Source organism: Coregonus clupeaformis, unplaced genomic scaffold (genome assembly GCF_020615455.1).
Source record: "Coregonus clupeaformis isolate EN_2021a unplaced genomic scaffold, ASM2061545v1 scaf0237, whole genome shotgun sequence".
NCBI lineage: Eukaryota > Metazoa > Chordata > Actinopteri > Salmoniformes > Salmonidae > Coregonus > Coregonus clupeaformis.
Window position 1 is genome coordinate 47,245 of NW_025533692.1, and position 22,985 is coordinate 70,229.

At 46.0% G+C, this 22,985-nt stretch overlaps 1 protein-coding gene across 2 annotated transcripts; it reads right to left on the reverse strand.

The window, feature by feature from the left end:
• Positions 1-682: 682 nt before the first annotated feature.
• hectd3 (HECT domain containing 3) lies at positions 683-22,792 on the reverse strand. Of its 2 annotated transcripts, none has more exons than XM_045214338.1 (19): positions 22,148-22,792; positions 21,795-21,955; positions 21,497-21,589; positions 21,164-21,299; positions 18,203-18,324; positions 17,354-17,467; positions 16,240-16,322; positions 15,416-15,581; positions 13,981-14,062; positions 13,118-13,300; positions 12,727-12,779; positions 12,369-12,537; positions 9,209-9,412; positions 8,701-8,907; positions 8,463-8,592; positions 8,201-8,275; positions 8,003-8,084; positions 1,680-1,751; positions 683-1,305 (listed from the first exon to the last, which is right to left on the reverse strand). In XM_045214338.1, exons 1-19 carry the CDS (start codon positions 22,499-22,501, stop codon positions 1,221-1,223), a joined length of 2,571 nt encoding a protein of 856 aa, XP_045070273.1. In that variant the 5' UTR covers positions 22,502-22,792; the 3' UTR covers positions 683-1,220. The 2 variants fall into 2 exon arrangements, with proteins under 2 accessions (XP_045070273.1, XP_045070272.1); XM_045214337.1 differs by having other exon boundaries at positions 16,231-16,322.
• Positions 22,793-22,985: the final 193 nt, after the last annotated feature.

Genomic DNA, 22,985 nt, shown 5'->3' on the forward strand with positions numbered 1-22,985 from the left:
AATTGCATGTTGGAGGCTGGGAAACTGTCCACAGGGGGACGTTTCATTACTTTTGACAGTACTCACATTTTTGGACCTGCACTGTTGGAGTTTAAGAATTTCACTGTACACCGCGATTACATTTGTGACCCTGTGCATGTGACTAAACTCATCAAATGAAATATTCTTTGTCACATGCGCCGAGTACAACAGGTGTAGACCTTACCGTGAAATGCTTACTGACAAGCCCTTAACCAACAATGCAGTTAAGAAAATAGAGTTAAGAAAATATTTACTAAATAAACTAAAGTAATACTTAAAAAAAAATAATAACACAATCAAATAGGCTACTAGGGGGTACCAGTACTGAGTCAATGGGCTGGGGTACAGGTTAGTCGAGGTAATTAGTACATGTAAGTAGTGGTAAAGTGACATCTAATCTACAGTTGAATTGCTCTCATTCTCACCATCTCCCATAAATTGTTGTGAGTCTTTGCCTGTAGGCCTCATATATGCCTCATATATGGCCTCAGTGTGTGAAAAGGTTAGACAATTCTTACTATTCCAAGAAAGACTTGTGCTGCAAGTAACTCTTCACATTTAAGAAAACATAAAATCGTAACCTTTTTTTTCTTCTTTTTTTCGGGGTCATACATTGGAATATTCCCCATATTATGAGGTGACATAAAACAACATCAGAAGTCATGATTATTATATTTCCTCATATTAGTTTATTATGTACAGTACAGCTGTAATAGGTTGGCTACGGTGTAGATATGGTGTACATGACAGCAAGCTTGGCAGCAGTGTAGATATGGTGTACATGACAGCAAGCTTGGCAGCAGTGTAGATATGGTGTACATGACAGCAAGCTTGGCAGCAGTGTAGATATGGTGTACATGATAGCAAGCTTGGCAGCAGCTCCTGAAAGGGATGCTAACGCTGCCTTCATGCTACGGTGTAGATATGGTGTACATGATAGCAAGCTTGGCAACGGTGTAGATATGGTGTACATGATAGCAAGCTTGGCAGCAGCTCCTGAAAGTGTTGCTAACGCTGCCTTCATGCCATTAGCCAATCAGCGTTCTCAACAAGTTCAAAGCACATGTATGCACACAACTTGTTGCTCCCAATTTACAAGTACTATTTTTTCCCCCCCACTTGTTATAAACGCTGCATAAATACAGGTGGGCGTGGCATAAAACTGCTATATGGGCGTGGCAGGGGGGGGGGGGGCGTGGTCACTCCTCCCAGGGACTCATGTCAGTGTCGATGGCAACACAGTTGTAGGCAGCGTAGCGCAGCTTGTCCTCACACACCTTCGCACTGCAGGGACACACAAAGTTAGGGAATTAGATACTTAAGTATTATTTAATGAGCTTGAGAATGTGGAAGGTAGCTCAGTGGTTAAGAGCGTTGTGCCAGTAACCAAAAGGTTCTAATCCCCGAGCCGACTAGGTGAAAAATCTGTCGATGTGCTCTTGAGCAAGGCACTTAACCCTAATTGCTCCTGTAAGTCGCTCTGGATAAGAGCGTCTGCTAAATGACTAAAATGTCAAATGTAAATCTTACTAGAGAATGTGGAAGAGTACAACCATTGAAATTTCACATCTACAATCTCCGTTATATGGAACCAAAGATAAGTGGGTTATCTTGTAAGTATTCTGATAACAGTAGAGAGAATTGCCATTAGGACTCACCTGGGGTAGTTGGGTAGATACAGAGTACTGGAGCAGGTGGAGGACTGTGGCAATGCATCTGTAGTCTCAGAGCTGGAGGGAAGGGAAACCAAAGACGTTGTAAAAAGTGCAGTAACATCAGCCATAAGAGCAGTATCTTATAAGGTATTTGCTTTGGGATTGCGTCCTACTAACGTACGTTATAATGCGTCCTACTAACGTACGTTATAATGCGTCCTACTAACGTACGTTATAATGCGTCCTACTAACGTACGTTATAATGCGTCCTACTAACGTGACGTTATAATGCGTCCTACTAACGTGCGTTATAATGCGTCCTACTAACGTACGTTATAACGCGTCCCTACTAACGTACGTTATAATGCGTCCTACTAACGTACGTTATAATGCGTCCTACTAACGTGCGTTATAATGCGTCCTACTAACGTACGTTATAATGTCGTCCCTACTAACGTACGTTATAATGCGTCCTACTAACGTACGTTATAATGTCGTCCTACTAACGTACGTTATAATGCGCCCTACTAACGTGCGTTATAATGCGTCCTACTAACGTACGTTATAATGCGTCCTACTAACGCAGACGTTATAATGTCGTCCTACTAACGTGACGTTATAATGCGTCCTACTAACGTACGTTATAATGCGTCCTACTAACGTACGTTATAATGCGTCCTACTAACGTGCGTTATAATGCGTCCTACTAACGTACGTTATAATGCGTCCTACTAACGTACGTTATAATGCGTCCTACTAACGACGCGTTATAATGCGTCCTACTAACGACGTTATAATGCGTCCTACTAACGTACGTTATAATGCGTCCTACTAACGTACGTTATAATGCGTCCTACTAACGTACGTTATAATCGTCCTACTAACGATGCGTTATAATGCGTCCTACTAACGTACGTTATAATGCGTCCTACTAACGTACGTTATAATGCATCCTACTAACGTACGTTATAATGCGTCCTACTAACGTACGTTATAATGCGTCCTACTAACGTACGTTAAAATGCGTCCTACTAACGTACGTTATAATGCGTCCTACTAACGTACGTTATAATGCGTCCTACTAACGTGCGTTATAATGCGTCCTACTAACGTGACGTTATAATGCGTCCTACTAACGCACGTTATAATGTCGTCCTACTAACGTACGTTATAATGCGTCCCTACTAACGTACGTTATAATGCGTCCTACTAACGTACGTTATAATGCATCCTACTAACGTACGTTATAATGCGTCCTACTAACGTACGTTATAATGCGTCCTACTAACGTACGTTATAATGCATCCTACTAACGTACGTTATAATGCGTCCTACTAACGTACGTTATAATGCGTCCTACTAACGTACGTTATAATGCGTCCTACTAACGTACGTTATAATGCGTCCTACTAACGTACGTTATAATGCATCCAATTAACATACGTTATAATGCGTCCTACTAACGTACGTTATAATGCGTCCTACTAACGTACATTATAATGCGTCCTACTAACGTACATTATAATGCATCCTACTAACGTACGTTATAATGCGTCCTACTAACGTACGTTATAATGCGTCCTACTAACGTACGTTATAATGCGTCCTACTAACGTGACGTTATAATGCGTCCCTACTAACGTACGTTATAATGCGTCCTACTAACGTACGTTATAATGCGTCCTACTAACGTACGTTATAATGCGTCCTACTAGCGTACGTTATAATGCGTCCTACTAACGTACGTTATAATGCGTCCTACTAACGTACGTCATAATGCGTCCTACTAACGTACGTTATAATGCGTCCTACTAACGTACGTTATAATGCGTCCTACTAACGTACGTTATAATGCGTCCTACTAGCGTACGTTATAATGCGTCCTACTAACGTACGTTATAATGCGACCTACTAACGTACGTTATAATGCGTCCCTACTAACGCACGTTATAATGCGTCCTACTAGCGTACGTTATAATGCGTCCTACTAACGTACGTTATAATGCGTCCTACTAACGTACGTTATAATGCGTCCCTACTAACGTACGTTATAATGCGTCCTACTAACGTACGTTATAATGCGTCCTACTAACGTACGTTATAATGCGTCCTACTAACGTACGTTATAATGCGTCCTACTAACGTACGTTATAATGCGTCCTACTAACGTACGTTATAATGCGTCCTACTAACGTACGTTATAATGCGTCCTACTAACGTACGTTATAATGCGTCCTACTAACGCACGCGTTTAATGCGTCCTACTAACGTACGTTATAATGCGTCCTACTAACGTACGTTATAATGCGTCCTACTAACGTACGTTATAATGCGTCCCTACTAACGTACGTTATAATGCGTCCTACTAACGTACGTTATAATGCATCCTACTAACGCGCGTTATAATGTCGTCCTACTAACGTACGTTATAATGCGTCCCTACTAACGTGCGTTATAATGCGTCCTACTAACGTACGTTATAATGCGTCCTACTAACGTGCGTTATAATGCGTCCTACTAACGTGACGTTATAATGCGTCCTACTAACGTACGTTATAATGCATCCTACTAACGTACGTTATAATGCGTCCTACTAACGTACGTTATAATTCGTCCTACTAACGCACGTTATAATGCGTCCTACTAACGTACGTTATAATGCGTCCTACTAACGTACGTTATAATGCGTCCTACTAACGTACGTTATAATGCGTCCTACTAACGTACGTTATAATGCGTCCTACTAACGTACGTTATAATGCGTCCTACTAACGTACATTATAATGCGTCCTACTAACATACTTTATAATGCGTCCTACTAACGTACGTTATAATGCGTCCTACTAACGTACGTTATAATGCGTCCTACTAACGTACGTTATAATGCGTCCTACAAACGTACGTTATAATGCGTCCTACTAATAATACGTTATAATAATACGTTATAATAATACCCTATAATACGTTATAATGCGTCCTACTAACGTACATTATAATGCGTCCCTACTAACGTACGTTATAATGCGCCTACTAACGTGCGTTATAATGCGTCCTACTAACATACATTATAATGCGTCCTACTAACATACTTTATAATGCGTCCTACTAACGTACGTTATAATGCGTCCTACTAACGTACGTTATAATGCGTCCTACTAACGTACGTTATAATGCGTCCTACAAACGTACGTTATAATGCGTCCTACTAATAATACGTTATAATAATACGTTATAATAATACCCTATAATACGTTATAATGCGTCCTACTAACGTACATTATAATGCGTCCTACTAACGTACGTTATAATGCGTCCTACTAACGTACGTTATAATGCGTCCTACTAACATACATTATAATGCGTCCTACTAACATACTTTATAATGCGTCCTACTAACGTACGTTATAATGCGTCCTACTAACGTACGTTATAATGCGTCCTACTAACGTACGTTATAATGCGTCCTACAAACGTACGTTATAATGCGTCCTACTAATAATACGTTATAATAATACGTTATAATAATACCCTATAATACGTTATAATGCGTCCTACTAACGTACATTATAATGCGTCCTACTAACGTACGTTATAATGCGTCCTACTAACGTACGTTATAATGCGTCCTACTAACATACATTATAATGCGTCCTACTAACGTACGTTATAATGCGTCCTACTAACGTACGTTATAATGCGTCCTACTAACGTACGTTATAATGCATCCTACTAACGTACATTATAATGCGTCCTACTAACGTACGTTATAATGTCGTCCTACTAACGTGCGTTATAATGCGTCCTACTAACGTACGTTATAATGCGTCCTACTAACGTACGTTATAATGCGTCCTACTAACGTGCGTTATAATGTCGTCCTACTAACGTACATTATAATGCGTCCTACTAACGTACGTTATAATGCGCGTCCTACTAACGTACATTATAATGCGTCCTACTAACGTGCGTTATAATGCGTCCTACTAACGTACGTTATAATGCGTCCTACTAACGTACGTTATAATGCGTCCTACTAACGTGCGTTATAATGCGTCCTACTAACGTACGTTATAATGCGTCCTACTAACGTAAGTTATAATGCGTCCTACTAACATACATTATAATGCGTCCTACTAACGTACGTTATAATGCGTCCTACTAACGTACGTTATAATGCGTCCTACTAACATACATTATAATGCGTCCTACTAACGTACGTTATAATGCGTCCTACTAACGTACGTTATAATGCGTCCTACTAACGTACATTATAATGCGTCCTACTAACGTACGTTATAATGCGTCCTACTAACGTACATTATAATGCGTCCTACTAACGTACGTTATAATGCGTCCTACTAACGTACGTTATAATGTCGTCCTACTAACGTACGTTATAATGCGTCCTACTAACGTGCGTTATAATGCGTCCTACTAACATACTTTATAATGCGTCCTACTAACGTACGTTATAATGCGTCCTACTAACGTACGTTATAATGCGTCCTACTAACGTACGTTATAATGCGTCCTACAAACGTACGTTATAATGCGTCCTACTAATAATACGTTATAATAATACGTTATAATAATACCCTATAATACGTTATAATGCGTCCTACTAACGTACATTATAATGCGTCCTACTAACGTACGTTATAATGCGTCCTACTAACGTACGTTATAATGCGTCCTACTAACATACATTATAATGCGTCCTACTAACATACTTTATAATGCGTCCTACTAACGTACGTTATAATGCGTCCTACTAACGTACGTTATAATGCGTCCTACTAACGTGACGTTATAATGCGTCCCTACAAACGTGCGTTATAATGCGTCCTACTAATAATACGTTATAATAATACGTTATAATAATACCCTATAATACGTTATAATGCGTCCTACTAACGTACATTATAATGCGTCCTACTAACGTACGTTATAATGCGTCCTACTAACGTACGTTATAATGCGTCCTACTAACGTACGTTATAATGCGTCCTACTAACGTACGTTATAATGCGTCCTACTAACGTACGTTATAATGCGTCCTACTAACGTACGTTATAATGCGTCCTACTAACGTACGTTATAATGCGTCCTACTAACGTGCGTTATAATGCGTCCTACTAACGTACGTTATAATGCGTCCTACTAACGTACGTTATAATGCGTCCTACTAACGTACGTTATAATGCGTCCTACTAACGTACATTATAATGCGTCCTACTAACGTACGTTATAATGCGTCCTACTAACGTACATTATAATGCGTCCTACTAACGTACGTTATAATGCGTCCTACTAACGTACGTTATAATGCGTCCTACTAACGTACGTTATAATGCGTCCTACTAACGTACGTTATAATGCGTCCCTACTAACGACGTTATAATGCGTCCTACTAACGTACGTTATAATGCGTCCTACTAACATACATTATAATGCGTCCTACTAACGTACGTTATAATGCGTCCTACTAACGTACGTTATAATGCGTCCTACTAACGTACATTATAATGCGTCCTACTAACGTACGTTATAATGCGTCCTACTAACGTACGTTATAATGCGTCCTACTAACGTACGTTATAATGCGTCCTACTAACGTGACGTTATAATGCGTCCCTACTAACGTACATTATAATGCGTCCTACTAACGTACGTTATAATGCGTCCCTACTAACGTACGTTATAATGCGTCCTACTAACGTGACGTTATAATGCGTCCTACTAACGTGCGTTATAATGCGTCCTACTAACGTACGTTATAATGCGTCCTACTAACGTACGTTATAATGCATCCAATTAACATACGTTATAATGCGTCCTACTAACGTACGTTATAATGCGTCCTACTAACGCGCATTATAATGCGTCCTACTAACGTACATTATAATGCATCCTACTAACGTACGTTATAATGCGTCCTACTAACGCATGCTTTATAATGCGTCCTACTAACGTGCGTTATAATGTCGTCCTACTAACGTACGTTATAATGCGTCCTACTAACGTACGTTATAATGCGTCCTACTAACGTACGTTATAATGCGTCCTACTAACGTACGTTATAATGCGTCCTACTAACGTGCGTTATAATGCGTCCTACTAACGTACGTTATAATGCGTCCTACTAACGTGCGTTATAATGCGTCCTACTAACGTACGTTATAATGCGTCCTACTAACGTACATTATAATGCGTCCTACTAACATACTTTATAATGCGTCCTACTAACGTACGTTATAATGCGTCCTACTAACGTACGTTATAATGCGTCCTACTAACGTACGTTATAATGCGTCCTACTAACGTACCCTTGTTTGTCAGGGAAGATGTAAATGGGAGCAGGAAGACGGCTCCTCCCTGTCACAAACCTCAGGAACCGGCTGCGGTCCTCTGGAAGAGAAGAAGAGCGGAGGGCAGAGAACAGTCAGTGAGTGAGTGAGAAAAGAGAATGGAGGACAGAAGACAGGGAGAGAGAGAGAGAGAGAAAGAAGACTGTTTTAACTGACCGTTAGTGAAGTTCATGAGAGCTTCCCACAGGTATTGTACCCTGACATCAGTCTGCTCCAAGTCCTCATATCGAGCTGTAGGGGAGAGAGAGACAGCACTATGGTTTAATATCAACCTAATGTGGTGAGAGACAACACTATGGGTTAATATCCACCTAATGTGGTGAGAGACAACACTATGGGTTAATATCCACCTAATGTGGCGAGGGGACTACAGCCCGGCCCTCTTCAACCACATTCAAGGTCCGTCTTGATTACTCACTGAGTCGTTTGAGTGCCTCCACGGTGATCTCTGGGTCTCCGCAAACTCTCTTCTCCACTTCCTGCCAGGTCAGCAGATCCAACACTGCCTGGGGGACGACCTTCACCAGCCCCGCCTGCATGGCACAGATCTGGAACACAAAACACACACTTTATGGTGAGACACCATCTCCCTCCACACAAGCCAACCCAGACCTGCATGAGGGCAGGTCAACACTCATCAGCCTCCCCCGTCCCACCTGGTGTCTGCTCTCCTCCAGACGTGCCTTCTGTACCAGGTGAATGAACTCCCTGCGGTCACGGTACCGTACCACCTGGTTGCTGCCCCCTGGTAGCAGCTCTACTAGTCTGCCGTCACTCAGCAAGGTGGTGTACACCAGCTCCTCTCCGAACTTAAAGTCAAATGTCTCCTGGTCCATTACCTCCATCGCCTCCAGCAGCTTCACCTGTAGAGACACAGAGGAGAGTAACATAGGACAGAAGCAGTGAGCAAACTAACTAACATTTTAAAAACACAGACGTCGGGAATCACATTATCCAATGCATTGTCAGAATATTGCAACTAGTGATTGTATCGCCTATAGAACAGATACAAGCTTCAGGCTGAAAAGGTTTGTGGACTGAATCCTAACTTGAGTTCTGCCATTTTCACAGTTTTATCTTTCACCTCAATGTATGATTTACCCTCAAGTCAGTTATGATGTTGTGAAAGTTGTAGACGTGACAACAGGGCAGTGCAGTGCTCACCAGGACGGAGTCAACAGCAGGGAAGTCTTTGCTCCAGCTGACTGCCTCCCCTGTTAACTGTTTCCACACCAGACCAGGCAGAGCCAGCACCAGGAAGTCCTTTCCTCGGAGAGCGGCTCCCATCAGCTGTCCGATCCACTCAAACTTGTGGAACTCTCTGCAGGACGGGTTGGGAACATAGTGGTCTCTGGCCTCACCGGTTCCCTGGGAGCAGAAAACTAACTGAAGATCATGTACTACTAACCTTCCCCTGGTTGTACTACTAACCTTCCCCTGGTTTCACTATTAGCCTTCCCCTGGTTGTAATACTAGCCTTCCCCTGGTTGTAATACTAGCCTTCCCCTGGTTGTAATACTAGCCTTCCCCTGGTTGTAATACTAACCTTCCCCTGGTTTCACTATTAGCCTTCCCCTGGTTGTAATACTAGCCTTCCCCTGGTTGTAATACTAGCCTTCCCCTGGTTGTAATACTAGCCTTCCCCTGGTTGTAATACTAGCCTTCCCCTGGTTGTAATACTAGCCTTCCCCTGGTTGTAATACTAGCCTTCCCCTGGTTGTAATACTAGCCTTCCCCTGGTTTCACTACTAGCCTTCCCCTGGTTTCACTACTAGCCTTCCCCTGGTTGTAACTAGCCTTCCCCTGGTTGTACTACTAACCTTCCCCTGGTTGTAATACTAGCCTTCCCCTGGTTGTAACTACTAGCCTTCCCCTGGTTGTACTACTAACCTTCCCCTGGTGGTCCTACTAGCCTTCCCCTGGTTGTAATACTAGCCTTCCCCTGGTTTCACTACTAGCCTTCCCCTGGTTTCACTACTAGCCTTCCCCTGGTTTCACTACTAGCCTTCCCCTGGTTTCACTACTAGCCTTCCCCTGGTTTCACTACTAGCCTTCCCCTGGTTTCACTACTAGCCTTCCCCTGGTTTCACTACTAGCCTTCCCCTGGTTTCACTACTAACCTTCCCCTGGTTGTACTACTAACCTTCCCCTGGTTGTAATACTAGCCTTCCCATGGTTTCACTACTAGCCTTCCCCTGGTTTCACTACTAGCCTTCCCCTGGTTGTACTACTAACCTTCCCCTGGTTGTACTACTAACCTTCCCCTGGTTGTACTACTAACCTTCCCCTGGTTGTACTACTAACCTTCCCCTGGTTGTAATACTAGCCTTCCCCTGGTTTCACTACTAACCTTCCCCTGGTTTCACTACTAACCTTCCCCTGGTTGTACTACTAGCCTTCCCCTGGTTTCACTACTAGCCTTCCCCTGGTTTCACTACTAGCCTTCCCCTGGTTTCACTACTAGCCTTCCCCTGGTTTCACTACTAGCCTTCCCCTGGTTTCACTACTAGCCTTCCCTGGTTGTAATACTAGCCTTCCCCTGGTTTCACTACTAACCTTCCCCTGGTTGTACTACTAGCCTTCCCCTGGTTTCACTACTAGCCTTCCCCTGGTTTCACTACTAGCCTTCCCCTGGTTTCACTACTAGCCTTCCCCTGGTTTCACTACTAGCCTTCCCCTGGTTTCACTACTAGCCTTCCCCTGGTTGTAATACTAGCCTTCCCCTGGTTTCACTACTAGCCTTCCCCTGGTTTCACTACTAGCCTTCCCCTGGTTTCACTACTAACCTTCCCCTGGTTGTACTACTAGCCTTCCCCTGGTTGTAACCAACCTTCCCCTGGTTGTAACTAGCCTTCCCCTGGTTGTAACTAACCTTCCCCTGGTTTCACTACTAGCCTTCCCCTGGTTGTAACTAACCTTCCCCTGGTTTCACTACTAGCCTTCCCCTGGTTGTAACTAACCTTCCCCTGGTTGTACTACTAGCCTTCCCCTGGTTTCACTACTAGCCTTCCCCTGGTTGTAACTAACCTTCCCCTGGTTGTACTACTAACCTTCCCCTGGTTGTACTACTAGCCTTCCCCTGGTTGTACTACTAACCTTCCCCTGGTTTCACTACTAGCCTTCCCCTGGTTGTACTACTAACCTTCCCCTGGTTGTACTACTAACCTTCCCCTGGTTGTACTACTAGCCTTCCCCTGGTTGTAACTAACCTTCCCCTGGTTTCACTACTAGCCTTCCCCTGGTTGTAACTAACCTTCCCCTGGTTTCACTACTAGCCTTCCCCTGGTTGTAACTAACCTTCCCCTGGTTTCACTACTAGCCTTCCCCTGGTTGTACTACTAACCTTCCCCTGGTTGTACTACTAGCCTTCCCCTGGTTGTAACTAACCTTCCCCTGGTTGTACTACTAGCCTTCCCCTGGTTGTACTACTAGCCTTCCCCTGGTTGTACTACTAGCCTTCCCCTGGTTGTAACTAACCTTCCCCTGGTTGTACTACTAGCCTTCCCCTGGTTGTACTACTAGCCTTCCCCTGGTTGTACTACTAGCCTTCCCCTGGTTGTAACTAACCTTCCCCTGGTTGTACTACTAGCCTTCCCCTGGTTGTAACTAGCCTTCCCCTGGTTGTAACTAACCTTCCCCTGGTTGTAACTAGCCTTCCCCTGGTTGTAACTAACCTTCCCCTGGTTGTAACTAACCTTCCCCTGGTTGTAACTAACCTTCCCCTGGTTGTAACTAACCTTCCCCTGGTTGTAACTAACCTTCCCCTGGTTGTAACTAACCTTCCCCTGGTTGTAACTAACCTTCCCCTGGTTGTAACTAACCTTCCCCTGGTTGTAACTAACCTTCCCCTGGTTGTAACTAACCTTCCCCTGGTTGTAACTAACCTTCCCCTGGTTGTAACTAACCTTCCCCTGGTTGTAACTAACCTTCCCCTGGTTGTAACTACTAGACTTCCCCTGGTTTCAGTTGACACCACTTCTTCCAAATAACAAACATTTAGCAAAGTACGAAAACAATGAATCCTCATATTTCAGTATTGAACCCACATGGGTAAAAATGGGTCTGGGCTGGAGAGAACAGTAGTAGGATTCATTACCTGGTTAGTTGTAAAGGAGGTAGAGGTTAGGGTTAGTTACCTGGTTAGTTGTAAAGGAGGTAGAGGTTAGGGTTAGTTACCTGGTTAGTTGTAAAGGAGGTAGAGGTTAGGGTTAGTTACCTGGTTAGTTGTAAAGGAGGTAGAGGTTAGTTACCTGGTTAGTTGTAAAGGAGGTAGAGGTTAGTTACCTGGTTAGTTGTAAAGGAGGTAGAGGTTAGGGTTAGTTACCTGGTTAGATGTCCTGGTGAAGAAGGGTAAGGGCAGAAGACATTCAGCTGAACTGGGACACAGCTCTTCAGACATGTCTGCCAGACTGTCTCTAAACCCACCGCCTTGGTCAATGATGCCCTCCGCTATGAATTTACACTCCCACCACTGGTCATAGCGCGCTGGCCATCTGATCAACAACAACATCATATTCATTGCTGGTTTATTTTCCTGACAACTTGGAAGTCTGTTATGGTAACAGCTTATTATTACACATTAATTTCACCATCTTTTAGATGACAAATCCAGCTTCCTGAGAATGACAGTTGAGTAAATGTGATGGTCAATAAGATGCTGGTTAGAGAGAGAATCACTGTACCTGTAGTCCAAAATCTTCTCAAACTTATCGGATGGCTTCAGACCCTCGTACACCTGCATGGGTTAAAACCAGACGTCAAAATCATTTAGCTAAAAACACACATTCATCTCCCCAACACACACATCTCCCCAACACACACATCTCCCCAACACACTCATCTCCCCAACACACTCATCTCCCCAACACACTCATCTCCCCAACACACTCATCTCCCCAACACACTCATCTCCCCAACACACTCATCTCCCCAACACACTCATCTCCCCAACACACTCATCTCCCCAACACACTCATCTCCCCAACACACACATCTCCCCAACACACTCATCTCCCCAACACACACATCTCCCCAACACACACATCTCCCCAACACACTCATCCCCCCCACTACCTGTGTGAAGACAGCGTTCTTAGCAGTAGGGTCCAGTGAGGGGTTGTCTCTGTGCTCCATGGCCAGTCTGCGGTTGATATAGAGCCGGGGCATGAAGTTGGGCTTGCTGGTCTCCGAGTCCTTCAGACACTGTGTGATCAGGGCCGAGCGACGCTTCGACAGCAGCAGGAACGGCTTGATACTCTACAGCACAAAAAGGTCAATGTACTTAAATGTAATAATGCGCTTGAAAAAAAGGGATGCTGCGAGATTTCGGTCGTTTATCTACTAACCCAGAGCCAGGCGAACTCATGGATACTATCTGTATGTCTCTGCGTGCAGTTTGGGGATGATTGAAGTTAGCGTGTCGTTAGCTTAGCGCAATGGCTGGAAGTCTCCCTGTACAGTAGCCAGCTCCTCTCAAAGGCAGGGGAATACACTATCTAACTACTCCTAAACTGGGTGGTTGGCCATTTACAGTCTTAAAATGCTATACATAGTCATCAACATTTTATACATTTGTTAATTTCACTGATAATCATAAGAAACCAGATTCTATCCACATCCTCATTCTGTCCCAGTTGTTGAAGAGATCGCAACGTTGTAGCCGTCTCATGGCGATGCCTGTGCGTAAATGGGACAGATACAACACTGTGATCTCTATTCAAAATGGTCTCCATGAGTTCATCTGACTCTTGGGTAAGTAAATAAACGAAATCTGGCAGAATCCCTTTAAAGATGATGAAATTAAAAAGGGAGGACACCAGCAGATTACAGACATGACATTCGTGGGGAGTCCCTGTCGACCAGTGGTCTCCAACCCTGGTCCTGGAGAGCTAGTGCAGGGTGAGCAGGCTTTTGTTCCAGCCCAGCACTAGACGTACCTTGATGTGGTTGAAGGTGGCCAGGCTGTAGTCCCAGGCTGGAACCAGGTGGGGCAGGAGACTGTCCAGCAGAGAGATGAACCTGAGGACACACACAAGCTGAGTCACAACACCAACTGGCCAGACAGGGCTAGAGCCCCACATCCAGACAGGGCTAGAGCCCCACATCCAGACAGGGCTAGAGCCCCACATCCAGGCAGGGCTAGAGCCCCACATCCAGGCAGGGCTAGAGCCCCACATCCAGGCAGGGCTAGAGCCCCACATCCAGGCAGGGCTAGAGCCCCACATCCAGACAGGGCTAGAGCCCCACATCCAGACAGGGCTAGAGCCCCACATCCAGGCAGGGCTAGAGCACCACATCCAGGCAGGGCTAGAGCCCCACATCCAGGCAGGGCTAGAGCCCCACACCCAGACAGGGTTAGAGCACCACATCCAGACATCCATTCACCAGCATTCATCTTGGTAGTATAGGAGTATGGTCAGGAGCTTTTCATGATGATCACTACAAGCTCCAGGGTCTTACCTCTGGATAACCAGGGTACCCTCCAGGTAGGTTAGGATCTTACCTCTGTATAACCAGGGTACCCTCCTGGTAGGGTAGGTTAGGGTCTTACCTCTGTATAACCAGGGTACCCTCCTGGTAGGGTAGGTTAGGGTCTTACCTCTGTATAACCAGGGTAGCCTCCAGGTAGGTTAGGGTCTTACCTCTGTATAACCAGGGTACCCTCCAGGTAGGTTAGGGTCTTACCTCTGTATAACCAGGGTACCCTCCAGGTAGGTTAGGGTCTTACCTCTGTATAACCAGGGTACCCTCCAGGTAGGTTAGGGTCTTACCTCTGTATAACCAGGGTAGCCTCCAGGTAGGTTAGGGTCTTACCTCTGTATAACCAGGGTAGCCTCCAGGTAGGTTAGGGTCTTACCTCTGTATAACCAGGGTACCCTCCAGGTAGGTTAGGGTCTTACCTCTGTATAACCAGGGTAGCCTCCTGGTAGGTTAGGGTCTTACCTCTGTATAACCAGGGTAGCCTCCTGGTAGGTTAGGGTCTTACCTCTGTATAACCAGGGTAGCCTCCAGGTAGGTTAGGGCCTTACCTCTGTATAACCAGGGTAGCCTCCAGGTAGGTTAGGGTCTTACCTCTGTATAACCAGGGTACCCTCCAGGTAGGGTAGGGTCTTACCTCTGTATAACCAGGGTACCCTCCAGGTAGGTTAGGGTCTTACCTCTGGATAACCAGGGTACCCTCCAGGTAGGTTAGGTCTTACCTCTGTATAACTAGGGTACCCTCCAGGTAGGGTAGGGTCTTACCTCTGTATAACCAGGGTACCCTCCAGGTAGGTTAGGGTCTTACCTCTGTATAACCAGGGTACCCTCCAGGTAGGGTAGGGTCTTACCTCTGTATAACCAGGGTAGCCTCCAGGTAGGTTAGGGTCTTACCTCTGTATAACCAGGGCTCTGCGGTAGAGGACATCAGGCAGGGTACCCTCCAGTCGAGGATAGCGCACCAGGTTAGGAGACTGAAACACGTCAGCGTTGAGCCCCAGGTCTCTCTCACATGATGACTTGATCTTCAGCCCTCTGATCCGAACGTCTATCCCCTCGTCTGAGAGACGGGGGGAGAAAAGCCAGAGACAGGTTAGGAAGGGGTTGAGTCCATTTCAAATAATTTTCAATTAGGATTATTATTATTATTTTTATGTTTTACTGAAGGGACATTGAGGTCCTGACATTTTACATTATAGTCATTTAGCAGACGCTCTTATCCAGAGCGACTTAAAGTTAGTGAGTGCATACATTTTCATACTGCCCCCGTGGGGAAACGAACCCACAACCCTGGCGTTGCAAGCGCCATGCTCTACCAACTGAGCTACATGGGACTACACGAGTGGATAAGGCTGGGATTGATACAGTATTTCATTCAAGGCACAGTTCTCTATTTCCAAAGTCCAAGCTGATATCTACAGTGTGCCAACAAAGACACTGAGCCACTCCCAGATGAGGTCACAGGGTAAATCTAAGATTCTTCTAGTTTACCAGCTGGACAGAATTTGATGTCAGTCATGATCAGAGCCCTGTGTTCATAAAGCATCTCAAAGTAAGAGCACTGTTTTAAGAGCAGGTCTCCTCCCCTGTCCATATGTTATTCATTAAACGGATCCTACACCAGCACTCCTACTGAGATGCATTGCCAATACAGGCCCGGAAATGATTAGTACAGTTGTGTGTATATTAATTATTCAATGTGTAGCCACCATTCTCACCCCTGCACTCCTCGATGCGGACCTCTATGACTGGCAGGTGGGCCGTCATGTCTTCCAGCACACACACCTCACCAATCAGATTACTGAGGGAGAGAGAAATAAACAAAGTTACAGCTCCTCCTCTGTTTCTGTTCGCTCTGCCGAATACTGCCCTGTTCGCTCTGCCGAATACTGCCCTGTTCGCTCTGCCGAATACTGCCCTGTTCGCTCTGCCGAATACTGCCCTGTTCGCTCTGCCGAATACTGCCCTGTTCGCTCTGCCGAATACTGCCCTGTTCGCTCTGCCGAATACTGCCCTGTTCGCTCTGCCGAATACTGCCCTGTTCGCTCTGCCGAATACTGCCCTGTTCGCTCTGCCGAATACTGCCCTGTTCGCTCTGCCGAATACTGCCCTGTTCGCTCTGCCGAATACTGCCCTGTTCGCTCTGCCGAATACTGCCCTGTTCGCTCTGCCGAATACTGCCCTGTTCGCTTCCGCTCGAATACTGCCCTGTTCCGCTCGCCGAATACTGCCCTGTTCGCTCTGCCGAATACTGCCCTGTTCGCTCTGCCGAATACTGCCCTGTTCGCTCTGCCGAATACTGCCCTGTTAGCTCTGCCGAATACTGCCCTGTTAGCTCTGCCGAATACTGCCCTGTTAGCTCTGCCGAATACTGCCCTGTTCGCTCTGCCGAATACTGCCCTGTTCGCTCTGCCGAATACTGCCCTGTTCGCTCTGCCGAATACTGCCCTGTTCGCTCTGCCGAATACTGCCCTGTTAGCTCTGCTGAATACTGCCCTGTTAGCTCTGCTGAATACTGCCCTGTTCGCTCTGCTGAATACTGCCCTGTTCGCTCTGCCGAATACTGCCCTGTTCGCTCTGCCGAATACTGCCCTGTTAGCTCTGCCGAATACTGCCCTGTTCGCTCTGCTGAATACTGCCCTGTTCGCTCTGCCGAATACTGCCCTGTTCGCTCTGCCGAATACTGCCCTGTTCGCTCTGCCGAATACTGCCCTGTTCGCTCTGCCGAATACTGCCCTGTTCGCTCTGCTGAATACTGCCCTGTTCGCTCTGCTGAATACTGCCCTGTTCGCTCTGCTGAATACTGCCCAGGTGTTCTTTGGAGTAACCTACTCGTCTATGGTGACATCACTGAGCTTCTTCAGATTGTCTCCTTCTCCTCCGAACACCGTCACTCTCTTAGGCATGTAGTTGTCATCGGTTGAGTCCACCGTCAAGATAAGCTTACTGACGGACAAGACAAAAAAACAATACAAATTAACGTTTATTCGCATGTCTTCCTAAGACTTCAAGTATTAAAGCCACCGGCTGACCAAAGTCATGGTTTTGGTGGGCTAGTGGTCATCTGATGATGTACTGTCACCAAGGGAGTACCCCCAGGTTCCATACTAAGCCCCACTCTATTCTCCATCTGTCACCAAGGGAGTACCCCCAGGTTCCATACTAAGCCCCACTCTATTCTCCATCTGTCATCAAGGGAGTACCCCCAGGTTCCATACTAAGCCCCACTCTATTCTCCATCTGTCACCAAGGGAGTACCCCCAGGCTCCATACTAAGCCCCACACTATTCTCCATCTGTCACCAAGGGAGTACCCCCAGGTTCCATACTAAACCCCACACTATTCTCCATCTGTCACCAAGGGAGTACCCCCAGGTTCCATACTAAGCCCCACACTATTCTCCATCTGTCACCAAGGGAGTACCCCCAGGTTCCATACTAAGCCCCACACTATTCTCCATCTGTCACCAAGGGAGTACCCCCAGGTTCCATACTAAGCCCCACACTATTCTCCATCTGTCACCAAGGGAGTACCCCAGGTTCCATACTAAGCCCCACACTATTCTCCATCTGTCACCAAGGGAGTACCCCAGGTTCCATACTAAGCCCCACACCATTCTCCATCTACATAAATCGCAGGTTGGCCATGGCAGTGACAGGACTGTATGACAGTAAGCCTTACTTGACTACGGTGCCTCTCTTCATGTGCAGTCTGATCCAGTGTTGTCCCTGCATCCCATCACTCTCCCAGTATGTGTCTGTGTCTCCATCTGTCAGACAACCTGCCCCACCACTAGGGTCCTCCTGAAATACACACACAGTCAAAATACACACACAGTCAAGACACACACAGTCAAAATACACACACACGTGTTAATTTTGTCACCTATTTTAGTTTCAAAATACCTTTTAGTCTTGGTCCCATTTTAGTCATTTCATCCTTAGTTATCAGTCGACTAAAACTCTGGACAATTTTTGTCTAGTTTTAGTCAGCCATTTTAGTCGGCCATTTTAGTCAGTGCATAAATGACTAAAGGGCAAATAACTGGTTTCCTTGAAAAGGGGAGAATGTGACTTTCCAACAATGTCAGTATTACTGTACTCTACTGTAGTATTACTGTACTATACTGTAGTATTACTGTACTCTACTGTAGTATTACTGTACTATACTGTAGTATTACTGTACTCCTGTAGGTATTACTGTACTATACTGTAGTATTACTGTACTATACTGTAGTATTACTGTACTCTACTGTAGTATTACTGTACTATACTGTAGTATTACTGTACTCCTGTAGGTATTACTGTACTATACTGTAGTATTACTGTATTTCTATAGGCATTACTGTACTCTACTGTAGTATTACTGTACTATACTGTAGTATTACTGTACTCCTATAGGTATTACTGTACTCTACTGTAGTATTACTGTACTCCTATAGGTATTACTGTACTATACTGTAGTATTACTGTACTCCTATAGGTATTACTGTACTCTACTGTAGTATTACTGTTCTCCTAATATTCAACAAATACCATTAGTTTTTCCCATAGGAAAAAAATCAACTGCAACTCGCATTTGCGGACCATGGTGTGACCGTGGCAACACAGATTAATGAATAACAGCGCACATGGGAAAATAGAGCTTCTGATGTGATCAAAGCAACAATAGCCTTCATGGAAGTAAGAGAGAGAGAGTAAAGGTTGAGGTTAGTTACAAGTCCAGTGTCCTGGCTTCACATCAGTTCAAAAGATTGACTGAAGAGACCGCCTGGGAGCAGTGTGGGAGAAGCTGGGCAGATCAGCTCAATCAGATCGCCTGGGAGCAGTGTGGGAGAAGCTGGGCAGATCAGCCAATCAGATCGCCTGGGAGCAGTGTGGGAGAAGCTGGGCAGATCAGCCAATCAGATCGCCTGGGAGCAGTGTGGGAGAAGCTGGGCAGATCAGCCAATCAGATCGCCTGGGAGCAGTGTGGGAGAAGCTGGGCAGATCAGCTCAATCAGATCGCCTGGGAGCAGTGTGGGAGAAGCTGGGCAGATCAGCCAATCAGATCGCCTGGGAGCAGTGTGGGAGAAGCTGGGCAGATCAGCCAATCAGATCGCCTGGGAGCAGTGTGGGAGAAGCTGGGCAGATCAGCCAATCAGATCGCCTGGGAGCAGTGTGGGAGAAGCTGGGCAGATCAGCCAATCAGATCGCCTGGGAGCAGTGTGGGAGAAGCTGGGCAGATCAGCCAATTTTAGTCATTTAGCAGACGCTCCTATCCAGAGCGACTTACAGTTAGTGAGTGCATACATTATTTTAAATTACATTTTTCATACTGGCCCCCCGTGGGAATCGAACCCACAACCCTGGCGTTGCAAACGCCATGCTCTACCAACTGAGCTACATCCCTGCCGGCCATTCCCTCCCCTACCCTGGACGACGCTGGGCCAATTGTGTGCCACCCCATGGGTCTCCCAGTCACGGCCGGCTACGACAGAGCCTGGATTTGAACCAGGATCTCTAGTGGCACAGCTAGCACTGCAATGCAGCGCCTTAGACCACTGCCCCACTCAGGAGGTACATAAATAAATAAATAAAATAAAAAAAGTCCATTAGTCTCGCATGGAATTCTCATCTCCTCACATTTCCGTCGACTAAAATGAAAAGTAATTTGAATAGTTATAGTTTTATTCCAGGGCATCTCGTTCTCGTTACCGTCCTAGTTTTAGTCAGGAAAAAAGGTTGATGACGAAATTAATACTGACACACGCACACAGTTAAGACACACACACTCAATACATACGTACACACAGCCAGAAACACACACTACTCACTGAGCAGGAGGACACGTCGATGCTGGTGACACACAGCCAGAAACACACACTACTCACTGAGCAGGAGGACACATCGATGCTGGTGACACACAGCCAGAAACACACACTACTCACTGAGCAGGAGGACACGTCGATGCTGGTGACACACAGCCAGAAACACACACTACTCACTGAGCAGGAGGACACATCGATGCTGGTGACACACAGCCAGAAACACATACTACTCACTGAGCAGGAGGACACGTCGATGCTGGTGACACACAGCCAGAAACACACTACTCACTGAGCAGGAGGACACGCCGATGCTGGTGACACACAGCCAGAAACACATACTACTCACTGAGCAGGAGGACACGTCGATGCTGGTGACACACAGCCAGAAAACACACTACTCACTGAGCAGAGGACACGTCGATGCTGGTGACACACAGCCAGAAACACATACTACTCACTGAGCAGGAGGACACGCGATGCTGGGACACACAGCCAGAAACACACACTACTCACTGAGCAGGAGGACACGTCGATGCTGGTGACACACAGCCAGAAACACACACTACTCACTGAGCAGGAGGACACGCGATCGGACACACAGCCAGAAACACACACTACTCACTGAGCAGGAGGACACGTCGATGCTGGTGACACACAGCCAGAAACACACACTACTCACTGAGCAGGAGGACACATCGATGCTGGTGACACACAGCCAGAAACACACACTACTCACTGAGCAGGAGGACACATCGATGCTGGTGACACACAGCCAGAAACACACACTACTCACTGAGCAGGAGGACACACAGCCAGAAACACACACTACTCACTGAGCAGGAGGACACGTCGATGCTGGTAACACACTGTTTGACACTTCCCAGGTTCTCATCTTCCTTTCCTATGTGGTCGTAGAAGTAGTGCACCAGATCCTCATCACATTCAAACGTCCAGGTGGGAGGGACATATCTGGCAAAACAGAGAAGCGAACAGTAGTAGTGTTGGTTAGACCAGACTACCTTAATGTCATTATCAACTTCATGGGAGTTTTTACAGAAAGTGTCCAAACTGCACAGCATGTCTGTAGGTCACCAGAGCCTGTTATCACCCATCACCGATGGGCCTGGGCTAGACCGTTGGCTAGCTTCGCTTCCAAACGCACTCACCTGAGCTTCTGGACGGCCGCTTCGTCACACTCTGCGACCTTGGGTTTAGAGCCGATGTGAAGAGAACTCTCTACATCCACCACCTGTTCCCACCTGACAGAGAGCAGACCGTATTAAAACCGCTGAGCTAAAGCTTATACCTTAGTTCGGGCGGCACCATTACTAGTCTTCAGGTCTCGAGCAAAGTTACTCACCACTACTCACCAACTCTGTTACACACACACACACACACACACACACACACACACACACACACACACACACACACACACACACACACACACACACACACACCTACCTGTCGCAGGGTTTGTGGTCATATCCGAAGAGCTGCTGGTGTCTGCCGAGTGTCTCAGGTGATTCTACTGGTACCAGTCGGTCTCCTCCCTCTGTGTGTTTACAGACCAGGACCCAACCCTCCTCACACTCCTGACCCACACGGTGTTCTTCCAACTGATCCTATAACACACACATAAAGACACACAAGCAGACACACACGAGAGTTAAAAGGACAACTGCCTTGATAAGAGTGTCCGCTAAATGATGTAAATGTGTACTGAGTAAAGGCGATCAGTCCTGCGACAAGAATGGAGCCATGACTTCACGAACCAGGAAGTGTGTAAAGCAATGAATCATTCAACTCTTTCTTACCTTGTTGATTTTGACCCAAAGGCCGTGGCTGTTGCAATACTCTTCCCCTGTTGTCCGAATACATGTCCCTTTCTTTGGTTCGATGTTGCACTTGCATAGCTTCTTGCTTTGGAGAGCTTGATGGGGGCTCTCCCACACTGAAACGAGGGTCTTACCGACGGATGAGTTGGCGACGGACGTACTGGACGAGGCGGTTGAATTCGACGACGAATCTTTGCAGATTTTATAACAGACCTCTTTTGGGACGAAACATAGGCACTCGGGCACAGGTTCGCTCTTCCTGAAACTTTCTATGCACTTGTTCAGAAACCGAATCCGTCCCAGTAGAACGTGAGGGTTGTCGCCCGGTGACATCTCTGTTTTTTTTAAAGCTAGCTAACTCAAGCTAGCCGGGCACAACACAGTCCGTCGCAGGGCTAGTTAACTAGCTAGCTATGCGTCACAGTCAACACCACAGTTGAACGGTGGACGTCACCTGACATTTCAGTTTTTCGGTTCGGTTCTCCCTTTGTTGCCCCCCCGGGGATTGTCGTGGAAAACCTGCTCTATACTGAACAAACAAGACAACACAAAAGCTATTTATCCACTGCCCGTTTCAGACGAAACAGAACATTCTCATCCGGTGCCACCGCTTCAGCTAACTGACAGCTAGCGGACACTTTCCGTAGCTCTCACCGGTAGCAGTTAACCGGATCTAAAGGGCGAAACGCCCATTAAGTTATGTTACGGTGTCGGGTTCCGTCTGCAAGTAGCTTAGCGAGCTAGCTTACACCAAAGACTGTTACACTGCTAAAGCATCGGCAGAAAGGTAGCCTTCTATTTAGCTGGCTAGCTAGCT